The sequence below is a fragment of the Strigops habroptila genome, chromosome 5, assembly GCF_004027225.2.
Source record: "Strigops habroptila isolate Jane chromosome 5, bStrHab1.2.pri, whole genome shotgun sequence".
In the NCBI taxonomy this organism is placed as follows: domain Eukaryota; kingdom Metazoa; phylum Chordata; class Aves; order Psittaciformes; family Psittacidae; genus Strigops; species Strigops habroptila.
Genome location: NC_044281.2, coordinates 67,824,432 through 67,838,135, shown reverse-complemented (window position 1 = coordinate 67,838,135; position 13,704 = coordinate 67,824,432). Strand labels below are relative to the sequence as shown.

General features: G+C 43.9%; 1 protein-coding gene across 5 annotated transcripts in view; it reads right to left on the bottom strand.

Annotated features, from left to right (window-relative positions):
* ARMH3 (armadillo like helical domain containing 3) overlaps window positions 1–13,704 on the bottom strand; it is a 128,768-nt gene that overhangs the window by 24,837 nt on the left and 90,227 nt on the right. For 4 of the 5 annotated variants that reach the window (XM_030485572.1, XM_030485574.1, XM_030485571.1 and 1 more), the window contains one exon: window positions 9,788–9,866. In XM_030485572.1, coding sequence (XP_030341432.1) covers window positions 9,788–9,866 — 79 coding nt within the window. Of the gene's footprint in view, window positions 1–9,787; window positions 9,867–13,704 lie in introns of those variants that run through there. The other variant, XR_003991362.1, reaches the window with a different exon arrangement.

Here is a 13,704-nt window from a genome sequence, read left to right as displayed (position 1 = left end):
AAAACTGGATGATGTGGGAAACTGTCATCAGCCAGAGAAATTAAGTTCAGATCATATTAATATTCTCCCCTGCAAAAAGTGTGTCATGCTCATGTATCTGCAAAGGCGGCTGAGATGAGGCATTATAGTACCTTTCTTTTTATTCTTCTGAGAAAGGTAGTTTAGCCCAGCAACAGACCTAAGTTTCCTTTCTATGCCTACAAAGCGACTTGTAGGTGGTACTGTAACTAAATAGGTCCATCACTTAAAATAGAAATGCACATCTTTATAGCTGAGGTGAGAACTAAGAGTCTGTAGTGAAATGCTTCCATCAAGTCATTGGATTTCAGAAGCCTTAATGACAGGGTAGAAAGTTCCCAGAAAAGCAGCCCGGATGCAAAAAAAGCCCAAACAAACACCACCACAGACAATCAGGAAGTCTAAGTTCTAGCATGACTACCCTGGCTCCCTCACAAATCCACAATTCTGTTTCCATCAGCTGGAATATTGCTCCTGCATTTCAAGATGTTCAACAAAAAGAGTATTTCTTGTGAACAAAATGCAGCCTTAGAAAGCATATATTGTAGCTCACAGCTACCTTTTTTAAGACTTGAAAGGGACAAAAACCACCTGCAGATACTGCCACAAGATGCTCCATCTAGATCCACATCTGTGCTACATGCTGTTACATAAAATGACTGATAAACCTAAGGGTGACAGTGACAGCTATCATTTCATATAAGTTGGACAGGTGCCTGACTACAGCAAACACCAATATGACACTGCTTAGCAAAGGCTATTGTTTAGGTTTGGGGAGAGGTATATGTATTACTAGTGCAGAAGAGGACTGGAAAAGGAGACTCAGTCGTTAGCCAGCTGAGCACACTCTTCCTTTAAACACTTGGAAGGAGAACTGCTGCAGAATGAGGCACATCTCAGGGTAGGCTCTGTGTGACCTCTATATTCACATATGGATTGATTCATCCTGGGTTTAGAACATTAATTTTCACAGAACTAGAAGGCTGCAAAGGACAATGCAATGCCTAAGTGAAAAGACTGGTGTATTACTTGAAGGAAGAGCAATGGTTTGATTCACAGAGGTACTGAAGATACACAACCAGCACAACCAGAGTGGAGTTGATAGCAGCATCCAAAGAAAAAATCTCACAGTATCACCATTATACTATCATTTCAGGCTTCCACTGAATTAACATACTCATAGGGCTCCAGGGCCACTCAGTTTGGTCTGCCAAAGACAGTACAGACCCTCGTAAAGCCAAAGCATCCCAAGAACAGCTATCTAGCCACATCATGCCAGTTCCCTGATGCTAAATCTCATTGCCAGAAAGGTGCAGTGTCCTTTTCTGTCATCACATTTCACTGGAATCAGCTGTCTGAGATGCAATCAGCCCATTAGTAGGACCAATTCGTGGCAAGTGGGAGAAGCACTCACATGAACTTCTCCATCTATATGGCTTCTACATAGGACTCCAACACAGCATTTTCTGAGAAGTCAGGAAGTGCAAGAGTAAGATTTCAACAGGATTCTCTGTGTGTTTTTACATCCAACTCAAAAACAAATGCAGTCTGCTGAAGTCTGCTGAGGAAAATACACTTGGGAAACCAAGATGGGTTTTGTGCACAAATAAGCCCTAAGCACAATATTTCATTAGTGGGGTTCTGCACACAGTAAGGCTTAGTGGAAAGTTTCCAACTAGGAGGCTAAGGCATATGGCAGGGGCTACTGGAAACAACATTATTAGATGTCAGTCTGCAATAAACTACCCCATTCTCTAAATGTCAAGGATATATCAGCAGATTTTCCATACTTACTCTCTTATTGTCAGATGTCATCCTAGCTAACCTGTGTTTTCATGGAAGAGAAAAGCTTCCTAGTTTAAACTAACATTGATGCAACTGTGACACACCAGTTAACATTGATGGAAGCGATGGTTGCTGGGTCACATCAGCTTATTTCAGAAATTCCACATACTTTCAGACAATGGTCCAGAACAATTAATCAGCTTCTTGTCTGGGAGCCTGGAATATACTTTCCCTGGTAGCAATTAGCAGTTATTGATGGAGAACATAAATCTGTGGCTTAGAAAAAGTGAAAGAGGAACTCCTACAAACAAGTGCTCAGGTGAAAGCAAACACAGGGCTATACTCATGCCAGCCTTGAAGCAGATGCTGCTGCCGAAACAGCATGTGCTGCTAGCAATACTTCGCTCCCCAGGAGCTTATTTGTGCCTTAACTGAGCCACGAGGGAATCCAAGCGCGCTTTGACTAAGGCAGTGGAATTGATTTATAGCCCCTGGCATTTGGCTGATGCAGAACCACCTTCCTCAGTTCCAACTCTCCGGACATCCATCCTCCCCTCTTGCTGTCTTTGAATGACACATCTTAGCTCCCTGACCAATCCCACTGCTTGCCTGACATCTCCTATGAAGACAGGAAGAGTGACATACATCAAAGATGCTGCCTTCTCTATTAAAGGTTTGCCTTTGAGCTCCCTACTGCAGACGAGGAATTTGAACTTATTGTCTTAACATCAAATGCCAAGGGCTAGAGAGCCAAAAAAACAAATCTTCCAGCTGAGTGCAGCTCTGTCCAGGTGCGGCACCTTTTCGCTCAGCAGCACTTATTCTCCTGCTCTGGGCGGCTTGGAGACCGCAAAGCTCAATTGGCTTCCCACTTTAAAATCAGAGCAATGACCCAATTTGTCACTTTTAGAAAACAGCTGCAGCTCCAGCTAGAGGATCTAAAGAAGGAAGGCAGAAAAACATCATCTGTTACAGCAGGATACTACCAGACAGAAGGAACAGTAGCAGTCTCTGAAGGCAGGAGTTTTATCCTAAAGAAGCCCCAGAAGGAGTGTAGCTGTCAGTCACTGCAAAGTCCGTCCCCTTTTGCAAGGGGAGAATTTGACTCTAGGAACAGTTACTCACAGCCACATCACAGCAGGCTATAGCCTGTCTGCTTTTAGGACTCCCAGGCAGAGAGCTGACTGAGTGTAAGGAAGCTTAGGGTGGAGCTCAGGACTGGAGCAACGAAGTACAGTGCTATAAATCCAGCTTTACAGAGGATGATGAAAGAAGTCTGTGCGGTATCTACATGCATCATGCACCTGGCAACAGCCAGTGTCTCTTGTTCCTGTTTCACAAGGGATTAAAAAACCCTTCTCAATCTGAAGTTTTACAGAATGCAAACTGAATTGTGCGTTCAGACAAGCCAGCCGTTGACAGCTCCTCCTTTAATTGTAGATGTGCAAAGTTGCAATTTAATCTTTATAAATGCAGACTGTTTTGATAACTGTGTTGCAATCCTCTGTGGAGTCTTTCCTGCCCTATACAGGCGCTTAGCAGTGATGGGAATCCATAACACTGCTTTGCACTTCCACAGCAGCCTTTCCCAGCAGATCACACAGCACTTCAAACGCTGCCTGGCTCTCCAAGGGCTCCACACCAGCTGCCCTCTAACTGGGAGGACACAGGGCTCAAGATTTGCTCAAGGCAGCACAGACGGCTAGGAAGCACTTCAGACCTCAGCCTGCAGCCCCTTCCTCTAGCTACCAACAGCCCCTTTCCAGGTTTAGTTAAGTATCACACATGAAACAAACCTGCCAGGCATCTGAGAAATGTTTTGTGAAATACTCTGGACAAGTGTCCAGTGTCCTGGAAACACAAGGACAAGCACTGAAACTAGAGCAACACCAGCCTGTCTCCACTGTACGAACTGGGAGCTTATCGCAAAGTTAAACCTACGGCTCTTGCTCAGCACACTCCCAGTTATGAATCAGGCTGGGCTCATAACTCACATCCCCAACTGCTGCCTCCGTAACCCCAGCACAGAAACTTATCTAGCTGCAGGAGACTTTACCCAGTTGCAGCCAGCAGCAAGTGGCAGCTCTGGAAGGCAGCTCTTCCAAACCAAATCCCCAGCATTCAGAGGTCACCTGCACTACAGCAGTGTTCAGGCTCTTATTAGTCCCTGTAGTACTAGCAACAGGCAGGCAAGGATGTGAAAACAGCCATGAGGGTTGAAAGCAAGCCTTGCTTTGAAGGCTAATGGACTTATTTTGTTACCAGTTTGTACTTAAAGGCAGTCCTTAATCTGCCCAAGAGGACTGCTCACAGAAGTGGTAGGAAGCAAGACATGCCTTAGCATTTGCAATGCACAAAGGGTGGAAAGACTCCTCTGCTCCAGGAGCAGTTAAGGTGATCCGGGGTTACAATGCCTCCGAGATGCACACAGCAACAAACTGCCACTAGTAGTACTGGGCAGGCACCTTCGTGTCAAGCCTGAAAGAAGGGAACTGAAGGGTTTCTCCCATTTCTTACTGGGGTTTATGAGACTGAATTAGGAATGGACTGAAACAGTAATAGGTGTTTTTAAAAACAAACCCCTTCTTCTGTCCCTCTAACAGCCTACCACATGTTGTCCTTTTCCTCCAGTGATGCATATTTCATTGTATTCTGAATGTTAATGAAAGACACTACACAGCACAAAATCACTGCTCCAAAGCTCACCTCCAGCTTCAAAGCTCCTTCCAGCAAAGCTGATCAGTCCTTGAAGCCTCTTCAGACCCATTCAGTCTAGCACACTGCATAAAGCAGTCTGAGGCATTAGTAAATTGCAGGGATATTTCTCTGGTAAACAACAACAGGAAAATATCTAAACCAGAGAATGCCTCCATCAGATAGGCAAACCAGCAATTTGCTAACTCCAGAAGTCTTTTTATATAGATCCTTTTAAACCTGGGATTCCAATTTCACCTGGGGCAGCTCAGCTCTTTCTAGTTAAACGATACAATCTGTTTCAGGCCATTAATCATGAGTAGGTGTCTGTAATGAGACCATGAAACCCAAAATCCCTGTCTCATTTGCAAAGATATGACGACTTTAAGTTAGAGCTTTGCATTGGTGACCCCTTAGCTGGAGTTTCACATTCCTACTACTGCGTGCAACAGGGCACTAGGAAGCTTGATACTTTCTATCCCACAGAAGTGAAGTAGCATTATGCCAAAACCATTTAAAAGTATTTCTGGAGCCCTCACAACAGGTTGTATTAATGCAAGAGATTAGGCGAATTTATTGTACTAGTAAGTAGCACTGATGGTACTTAGCATTTTAAAAAATATCCAACACAAAAGCCAAAAGGCTTTTAACTCTTAACACCACTGCCTGCAGTGCTAAAAAACAGCAAAGCAGTTGGTATCTGCCAATGATTTTGCTGCTAGTTATGGAAATCAGAACAAGTTGAATAAACCATGACATCAGTGGCTCAGAATTAGAATACTTTAGGACATCTAAAACCAATGGCACCCCTTTGTGACTTTCTGTGCAAGTCACTGGTGGATCCTCCCTGAGCTACGCTGGGTCTAACCCTGAGCTGGGTTAGACCTTCAAAGCACCACCAGGTAACAAAAAGCTGTGTGGGCAGAGAGGAGCATTCAACATTTGAGGTATGACCTTAAGGAAAGGAAGATGGCTTTGTGAGATTGCCTGACCAAACCGGACTGCAGCTACCAGCAGTGCTGGGTTAATGGTTAGACTTGATCTTACAGGTCTTTTCCAACCTAAATGATCCTGTAATCCTACCTGAGTTATAAAAGTGTGAAACAACCCCAGCATTACACTCATTTGTCACAATTTCAAAAGTGATACAATTGTCCTGTTTTTCCATCACAATCTGTTCTAGCTCCCAGCACTTTTCACCTGCAGTTACCAGACTAATACCCACAGCACAGGTGTTCACAGAGGTCTGCCACACTGAATTTAATGCCACCTGCAAACCAACAGTACCTAATGTCCCCATTGCGGCTGGGAAGAAAGAGGGGCTTTTATTAGAAAAAGCACATAGATGTTCCTAACTAGCATCATCAATCCTATGTGGCTGCCGTCTCAATTTTAAAGCCCTTAGAGATGAAATCAGAGAGAGAACAAGCGCCAAAGACAAAATGAATCAAATGAGACCTTAGTGAGCCATTTTGCTAACTGGCACAAGACTTGCTTGGCATGCAAGGCTCCACAAGACATTTCAGCTCAGAGATTTCACTAAAAGTAGTGGGCTCTTCTCACTTTAGCCTCTCTAGAATAATTGTGCTATATCACCATTAGGCAGAGAGCTGCCTTCTTACAAATAGCTGCTCTTTCACATCCAGAAAAGGCAGATGCGAGACCCCATCCAGATCATCCATGCTCTGTGTTTTCAGTCTTTTTGTTTGTCTGTGTTTGCCCTTCTGGAGCAGCTCTTGTGTTGCTGTTTTCTCATTGCCTTGACCCTGTTCCCTGCAACTGCTTCTGTTAGAAAAGACGTAGGGAACTTCTCAGATTAGATATGGTAGAGAGAAAGTCTACTGCCTCCAATGTATTAAGTACAAGGCAGTCCAGTCACCTGGAAAGTACAGATAAGCCTATGAATTCATTTCACAGAACGTTATTTTGCCCTTTGACTTGAGAACAGACCAAAACTTACTTGAAGACATGGGAATAATCACTTGCATGGAAGAGCTGAAACTACATTGGCAGTTAACAGCCAACCCTATCTTTTTGACTATGCAGCATCTTTCAATTCCTTAAAGAATGGGCAGGCAGGAGCCAAACATGTTGAGAGGAAGAATACCAGAAAAACACAAATCAACACTGAAGTCAGGTTTAACAAATTAGCAAGTGAGGGAAGATGCCAATAACTGGCTAAGACATTTCCTATTTCATGGTGAGGAACTACAGCAAGGTCAAAAGAGCTAACAACTAGGAAGGATGAGTTTGCTTTGGCAAGTAGACTTTTTGCAGAATGTCACCAGCAAGGATCCCATGGTATTGACAGACTGACGTGGCTCATCGTCAAACCCCTAGCATCTGCTTTTCCCTGGGAATCTCCCACTCTTTGTTCAAGAAAATATGGAAAGAAAAAGGTCTCTTCCCAGTATTCCTGATCTGAACACTGGATAAACCTCACACAGTCAGCAAGGCAGGACCATGAAGTCTGGCAAATACACCTGCCTAGAGCACCGATCTGTCTATTCAAACTATGGTTCCCGGAGATCTTTAGCGCTGAAGATCTATGAACATCTTCAGTGGTAATAACAGTCTATCCTTAAAACAATCCCATGTCCAACGTTTTCAAGGGCCTACACATCCCATCAGCACGTAATAATGTTAACATTAATGCTTATAAATAAAAAAGAAAGCACTGAAATGACAGACTGAGAATGATAATAAATGGACATTAGTTATTAACAAGATAATAAAGCCTTCAATAGGATTAGGAAAAGAAAAAGAGCACAATCTCTTTCTACTGATTACTTAGCTACTTTTAAGGATATTAAAAATACAAAAATAAAGTCATAATAAATAAAATTCCTCTCACACATGAACAGCGCAGGGCAGTCAGGAGGAGCATAGGAAGTTTGACACAGGCTCAAGAGTGTGCCAAGCTGATTAGGTTCAAGTGAATTAGAAGCAACTCAGACCAGCTGGAAATTCCCCTTCAGATGGAGCTATGTCAAAGCCATGCCTGCCTGTTTAATAGGAGACTCTCCGATAACGCAGAGGAGTATAAGCAGCCATATGACAATCTGGAAGGAAAGCTTCATCAAAAGGAAAGTTTGATCCTCAGAATTATAAAAACAAATGTTTCCAGTAAAGAAATACCAGTCCACTGAAATGGTTGAAATAACTCAAAGAAGAGAATGGTCCCAAATGTAGTATTTGTGTGTGGATGCACAATTTAAATGTCAGCATTAAATATTTCAATGTGGTATACTTAAAAAAAAAAAAAACAGGGCTGTAAAGGAGGGTGGATTTTGTGTAGAAAACATTTATGGAGAGAAGGGGAATTAAGTGAATATATATATAAGAACAAACGGTACAGCTGGAAGGAAAAAAGAGACTGCAGCAGCCAAAAGGCAAACTTGACTCCCTAGTCCATGCTGAACAGCTAACACAGAATAAAAACAACAGATTCCGTTACCCTACAAAAGCCAGACACTGGCCTTGATCTCAGCCATCCACCATTACCTCTGATGTATTTACCACATGGGTCGACTACCGACAGAGGGGAAACCACAGTCTAGCACACAGACCTCAGCTTAATGGCATAACTGAAAGTGGAGGCAAGAAGTCTCCTCCTTGTGCAGTAAACAGCAGAGCACTGACTAAACACCCTGAGAGTCCCTCACCACAGTGACATCTCCCTTATTTCTCTGCAGTTCACCAGGGCCTATTATTGCTTTGTTTTGTTTGATGTTCTCCCTATGTTGAGAGAAAGCATGAAGGGGGAAAAGAAAAAAAGAGAAATCTAACTGTCTTTCAAGCTTCCTAATCATCTTCCTCAAAATGCTCCATGCATCAGCACTGATTTCATTATCTGCCTGCTGCTAGAGATTTTATTTAAAGAATAACAAACAGGGAAGAAAGGATTTAACCTGACCTCCCTGAACTGCTGGGGGATGAATACTACACACAGCTGACAATGAAAAGCCCGTTTCTTTTCTCAGACTAACCCAAAGACTATGCAAAATTCCCCTCTAACCAAGCCCCCAGTTTTAAATTGGGCTATCAAAAGCTTTTTTCTTTTTTTGGGGCCTGGGTTGAAGCAATCAGTGTATCATCAATGAATGAGGTCTGATAACATGAACCATTACAAAGCATAGCCGTGGGTAGAGTGACTCGCAGAGGCAGAACAATACAGAAAAAATGAGTAAATTAATACCAGTGTTCTTCTATTCAGCTGTATCAAGAAGAGAATGAAAACCAGTAGGGTCCACATTTTTCCCCCACTGCAGCATTCAACCTGAGACTTTGGGTTATTACATATTACAGATCAAGTAGGATAATAAATGAAAAGGTTAGTGGGAAGCATGGAAGGGTATCATTAAGTAATGAGTAAAAGTATCAGGAACAGAGAAAAAAGCATTTCAGAGCAAGATACAATCAGGATCTTTTAACAGGCATAAGCATGGGATCTCATCCAGTAGAAGGAGCAATCCGGGGTAACTCAAATGACATCTGCCCTAGATTGCGTACACAACTTTTTCCCCAGAAGGTCCAGAGGTGTTGGTGGAGCTGTGCCTGGGATGATCCCCACAGGTGCATGGCAGCTCTGGATTTTGACCATCACAGGCTCCTTCAGAGCCATTTACCTCTCCAAGAGTGATTAACATATAATCCCGATATTTTATTTTGGGAAATAGGCCATCTCTTCCCTTCCTGAGACCACGCACAGTAGCCTATTTTCAAAAAGCCACATTTACACATTTATGCAATACAAGCAGGACACAAAGAGAGCAAACCAGGCCAAATTAAGAAAGGGAAACCTAACCCCATCACTCTGTTTATTAAAAACCTTCTCTTTTCAAAATCTAAAACAACTGAATTCGATTATCCTAGAAAATTTCTACCAACTGTTGCCTGAGTTTTAATTCCCTGATATCACAGAAAACCAAGCCACACTCAACAGTTCTCCAACAACTAAATTCACTGCTAAAGTCTTCCTGCCCCATTCTAAACACCAGCATCCCCACAGTTCCCAACCACACTTCCTTGACAATGCTGCATATTTTCATCATTCATACCCATCCTTCTGCGTTTCCTGGACCAACATGGCTGCACGTGATGGCAAAATCAGCTAAAGCAAGCCTTGTTTCTCTTCCTCTTGCCTACATCTAAACAAGGAACACAAGACTCCTGCCTTCACTCCTCATACTGCTGCCACATCATTAGTCCCAGTGGGCACAAGGTAGTTCTAATCATCTATATGTTCCAGAGGTCAACATGAAAGAAGGTCATCGCGTGCCTGGCTTACCTGATCCTCAGAGAGCTGTGATATGTGATTCACGGCAGCGTAAGACTCTATCTTCGGGTTAAAGTGGTTGATGATGGCTCTGAAACAAAGGAGGGAAAATTTCAGAGGTCTTGGGAACAGCTTAAGGATGCAGCAGAAATTCCCCACCAGCTTGAGTCAGTGCACATGGAGTCACAGTCCTGCAAAAGAAGTCATTCCTCCTTCATCACACTGTATCACTTGGTCTGCCGCAGGCATGCTCCCTGCCAAGAGGCCAATGCAGATTCAGCACAGGGTGACTGGAAATAGCAAGCACAGGCACTGCTCTATGCACGGGTGCTTTTGTCCCAGCAGATATGGGGCTGTGCTCATTGCTCTGGCAGAGGGAATCAACTGCCTTGCTGGGAACAGACTGCAAATTGCTCAGTGTTCCAGCAAAGCACAGCAAACATGGCTATTGCTGTCCTACCTCACTCAGGAACTGCATCTCCTCATCCCTTCCAAAATCACTATCCCTAACATTTCGCTCTGTGGAACTTTGTAGCTGATGGTTTATTGCTTTGGATCTCCACTATGTTTAAAATGTAGCTGGCTCTTACTTGTAGTCATCCATCACTGCAGCCATTACTTTGACTTCCCATAAAAACTTTAGCCCTCAGCTCCAATTTAGATCACTTGAGATAACTTATGCCAGTGTCCCATACACAGCAGCAGAAACACTCATCACTCCTACTTCTCATCCTCATGTCTCTCAGTGCTTCCACCAACAGACTCCCCTTCCCTTCTAGGCGGATATAGATGCAGGTGTGAGAAATCTAAAATTGAAAGTAATAATTGGAAAAAGTAAATCAAACTGCAGCTGGAATACTTCCTCATCCTCTTCTCTGCTCATCAAGTGCAGGTGGGAAGACAAATGGCAAGACAGTAAGATCTCCCTCAGCTAGAGTTTGCAACTGGTCTAGTTAGGATATTACTCATGAGACCCACTGCTGAGGTAAATGCTCATCATGGGAACAGCCCATGTCAGTGCTCGGCACAGATGTGCGCTGACTGTGCCTAGAGAACACTTGCTTAGCCAAATTACACCACAGCAGCAGTCAGGGCTTTCACTCTCATATTCATCAGCATGAAATTTCCCTCTGGCTCCTACTGTTGCACTCTAATGGGTTCCCTCCTCCCCACGCTTCCCCCTGCAGAAGGGCTTTCAGCTGCTTTTTCCAGACCTCATCACAGCTAAAAGCTGGTGCGCGAGTCCAGGAATAAGTGATATTCAGTGGTGCCAATCAGAGGAAAGAAAACCCGCCTGAAAGCATCCTTACTTCTTTAAATACACAGATAAAAAAAAAAGCCCAAAAAACCCCAAATCCAAAAAACCCACCAAACCTGAACAGAATCTGCAGATTCACTGCAACAGCCACACACCTCATGAACATGCCAGATGCAGTCCACGCACCGGGCAGTCACTCCAGCAACTGCTCCTGCATCATCAGTATGTAACTTAGCACAGGGGGGCTTCTGCAGTCTCGCCAGCCTTGACAGTTATATCAGTAAAGCAAATTCAGCAGGACCCCTGCCAAACTTCCCATACCCCTCCTGCCTCTGGAGGAGGGCAAGCCAGAAGGTAGAGACATGCCCAGGCTCTTCCCATTTCAGTCCAACCAGAGAAGCAGCTCCTGTGAGTCACAATCACACTCTCCATTACCCAGGCTCTTGAACACTGTGGCTTTCAAGTTGCATGTTTCATGCCTGGCTGGAGTTATATTTATGCTCCTACAGGACGCACTGCAAGCTATTGAAAGAAAAGGGAACACCGACTTACAACAACTTAACTTCTGGCTTGACAGAAGGTTTGGCAGCTCAGAGGGGTTCAGTGCACTCACATGGTTCCAACATTTACCAGGGAACAGATTTAGCATTCATTTCTATCCACTGCTGTGAAGCACTTCAACATGGGCTGCCTGCTCACAAGTCCCTGCTAGGATCTGAGCTAGTGGAGCGGCACCTGCAATCACAGCTGGGATTCACCCAGGGAAAGCAAAACCAGCAACCAGCTGCCACTGCAGTAAGAATCAACAGACATTAAGGAAGAGAAAGAATTCAAGTCTCCTTCCTCATTTCCCTAAAGGCAAATGGACAACTCCTCAGCGACTAGAGGAAGAAGTTGAGCTGTTTCATTTGTTTTAAGATTGCTCTTTCACTGTGAAGAATTCATTCCCAACCTGACTTTTTGCAGAGCTGTTTTCCTGAACCTTTAGGAAGCCTGGGGCAGAAGGGCACGAAGAGTTTGGATTCAATCCTGGCTCTGTGTAACCAAGTTCTTACTGCCCAGCATACACTACCAGGCTCTGCACATGGTACAGCTCCTTCTCACATACCTGCTATGAGAAATTCTATCACTACCCCACCCAAGCTGCTGTGCAATAGCAGCACCTTTCTGAATCAACTACTCTGATACGCCCCTGCTCTTCTTCCATCTGTCAAAATCCATCTCGCCCCTGGGGCATACTTTTAAGCAACTGGTCTCCTGGGCTATTGAGTAACAGCTGGAATTTCACTTTGCAAAGCTGCCACTCCACAGGCATTCGATCCTGGAGACAACAGGGGACCAGAGCTTTTAAGCACAGTCTCCCCCTTATGGACAATACAATAGCGGCTTTGCCATCATTTGTTCACACTCCAGCATGCAACAGCTGTGCCTTGACAACGTTTTATTTTAATACTGTGATTGCCTTCATTATTGGGATATCAGCCAGTACCTGTGGGTAGGGGGAAGGGAGCAGTTAAAGCACTTGGAAAAGACTTGCGATGTGCTGTGCTCTACTGAGATCTTCATATCAATCATAAAAAAACAAAACAGAATCAACCTTGTGTTTGGTATTCATGAAGCACTAGCACCTTCAGTGCCTTTGTAAAGCAAGGAGATGGTAAAGTGGCAACTGAAAGATAAAACACTGCAGTTCCCCAACTGGCCTTAGATAGTGTGTACACCTACATATCTCCACACCTCAAAGTCCCTCAGTGGGGCTGGCTGCCATTCGTCATACAAATTTTCAGAGCATTTTGGGGACTGAGAGATGCTTAGTGAGATGTCACTTCAGCAACACTGCCTGCTCTGACAGACCCACAGTTCAGCAGTCGACTGGCAAGAGGAAACTGTCACCAGACAAGGGAAGGATGCTGAACAGGCAGAAGGAGAAACAATGGTTCAGGCATTATAAGGAACTGGCTCCCAGTGGCTTGTCTTTAGGTTAATGCTTTGTGCTCTAAGGCAGACACAAGCAATTCCCACATTCTTTATCCCTCAAGAGTGATTTACACACCAGCCATACCAGTACTCTCAGAAAAACACATCTCCCATCACTTCTTCAAGCTACCTACACACCATGATGCCAGAAGCCATGTAGAGACATATACCAAGGAAGCTCTCTATCTTCCTTAGGATGAACCACCTAGGATACTTTCATTTATGTAATTATTGCATATTTACTGCATTCATTTATTTCTTTGTGAAGCAGGGAATGATTGCAGGAAAAATAGGAAGTGTTCTATCATGATGTAGGAGCCAAAGTGCCAATAAATCATTCATATGTACTAGCTGTATTAATCAGGTTATTAGACAGTAAAAGTGGGTCCCACTGAAACAGGTATTGTACAAATACAGAGTTGTGGAAAGGCTTTGCCCAGAGAGCCAATGATCTCAAGTGCAACAGAATGGGGAAAGCTCAGAAAAGTGCAGTGGCAACAGAATATCCAACAGTGCTGTTACTGAGCATCATGAAAGACTTCAGTTAAAGATAAACCAAGGATAGGAAAAACACAGAGAAAGAATACTGCAGGAAGAAGTACAGAGATAGGAAAAAGGAGACAGAAGGGCAGATAGGATTGAGAAAAACAGAGGTGAAAGGACTGCAGGACAGAGATGATCACAGCAACAGCAC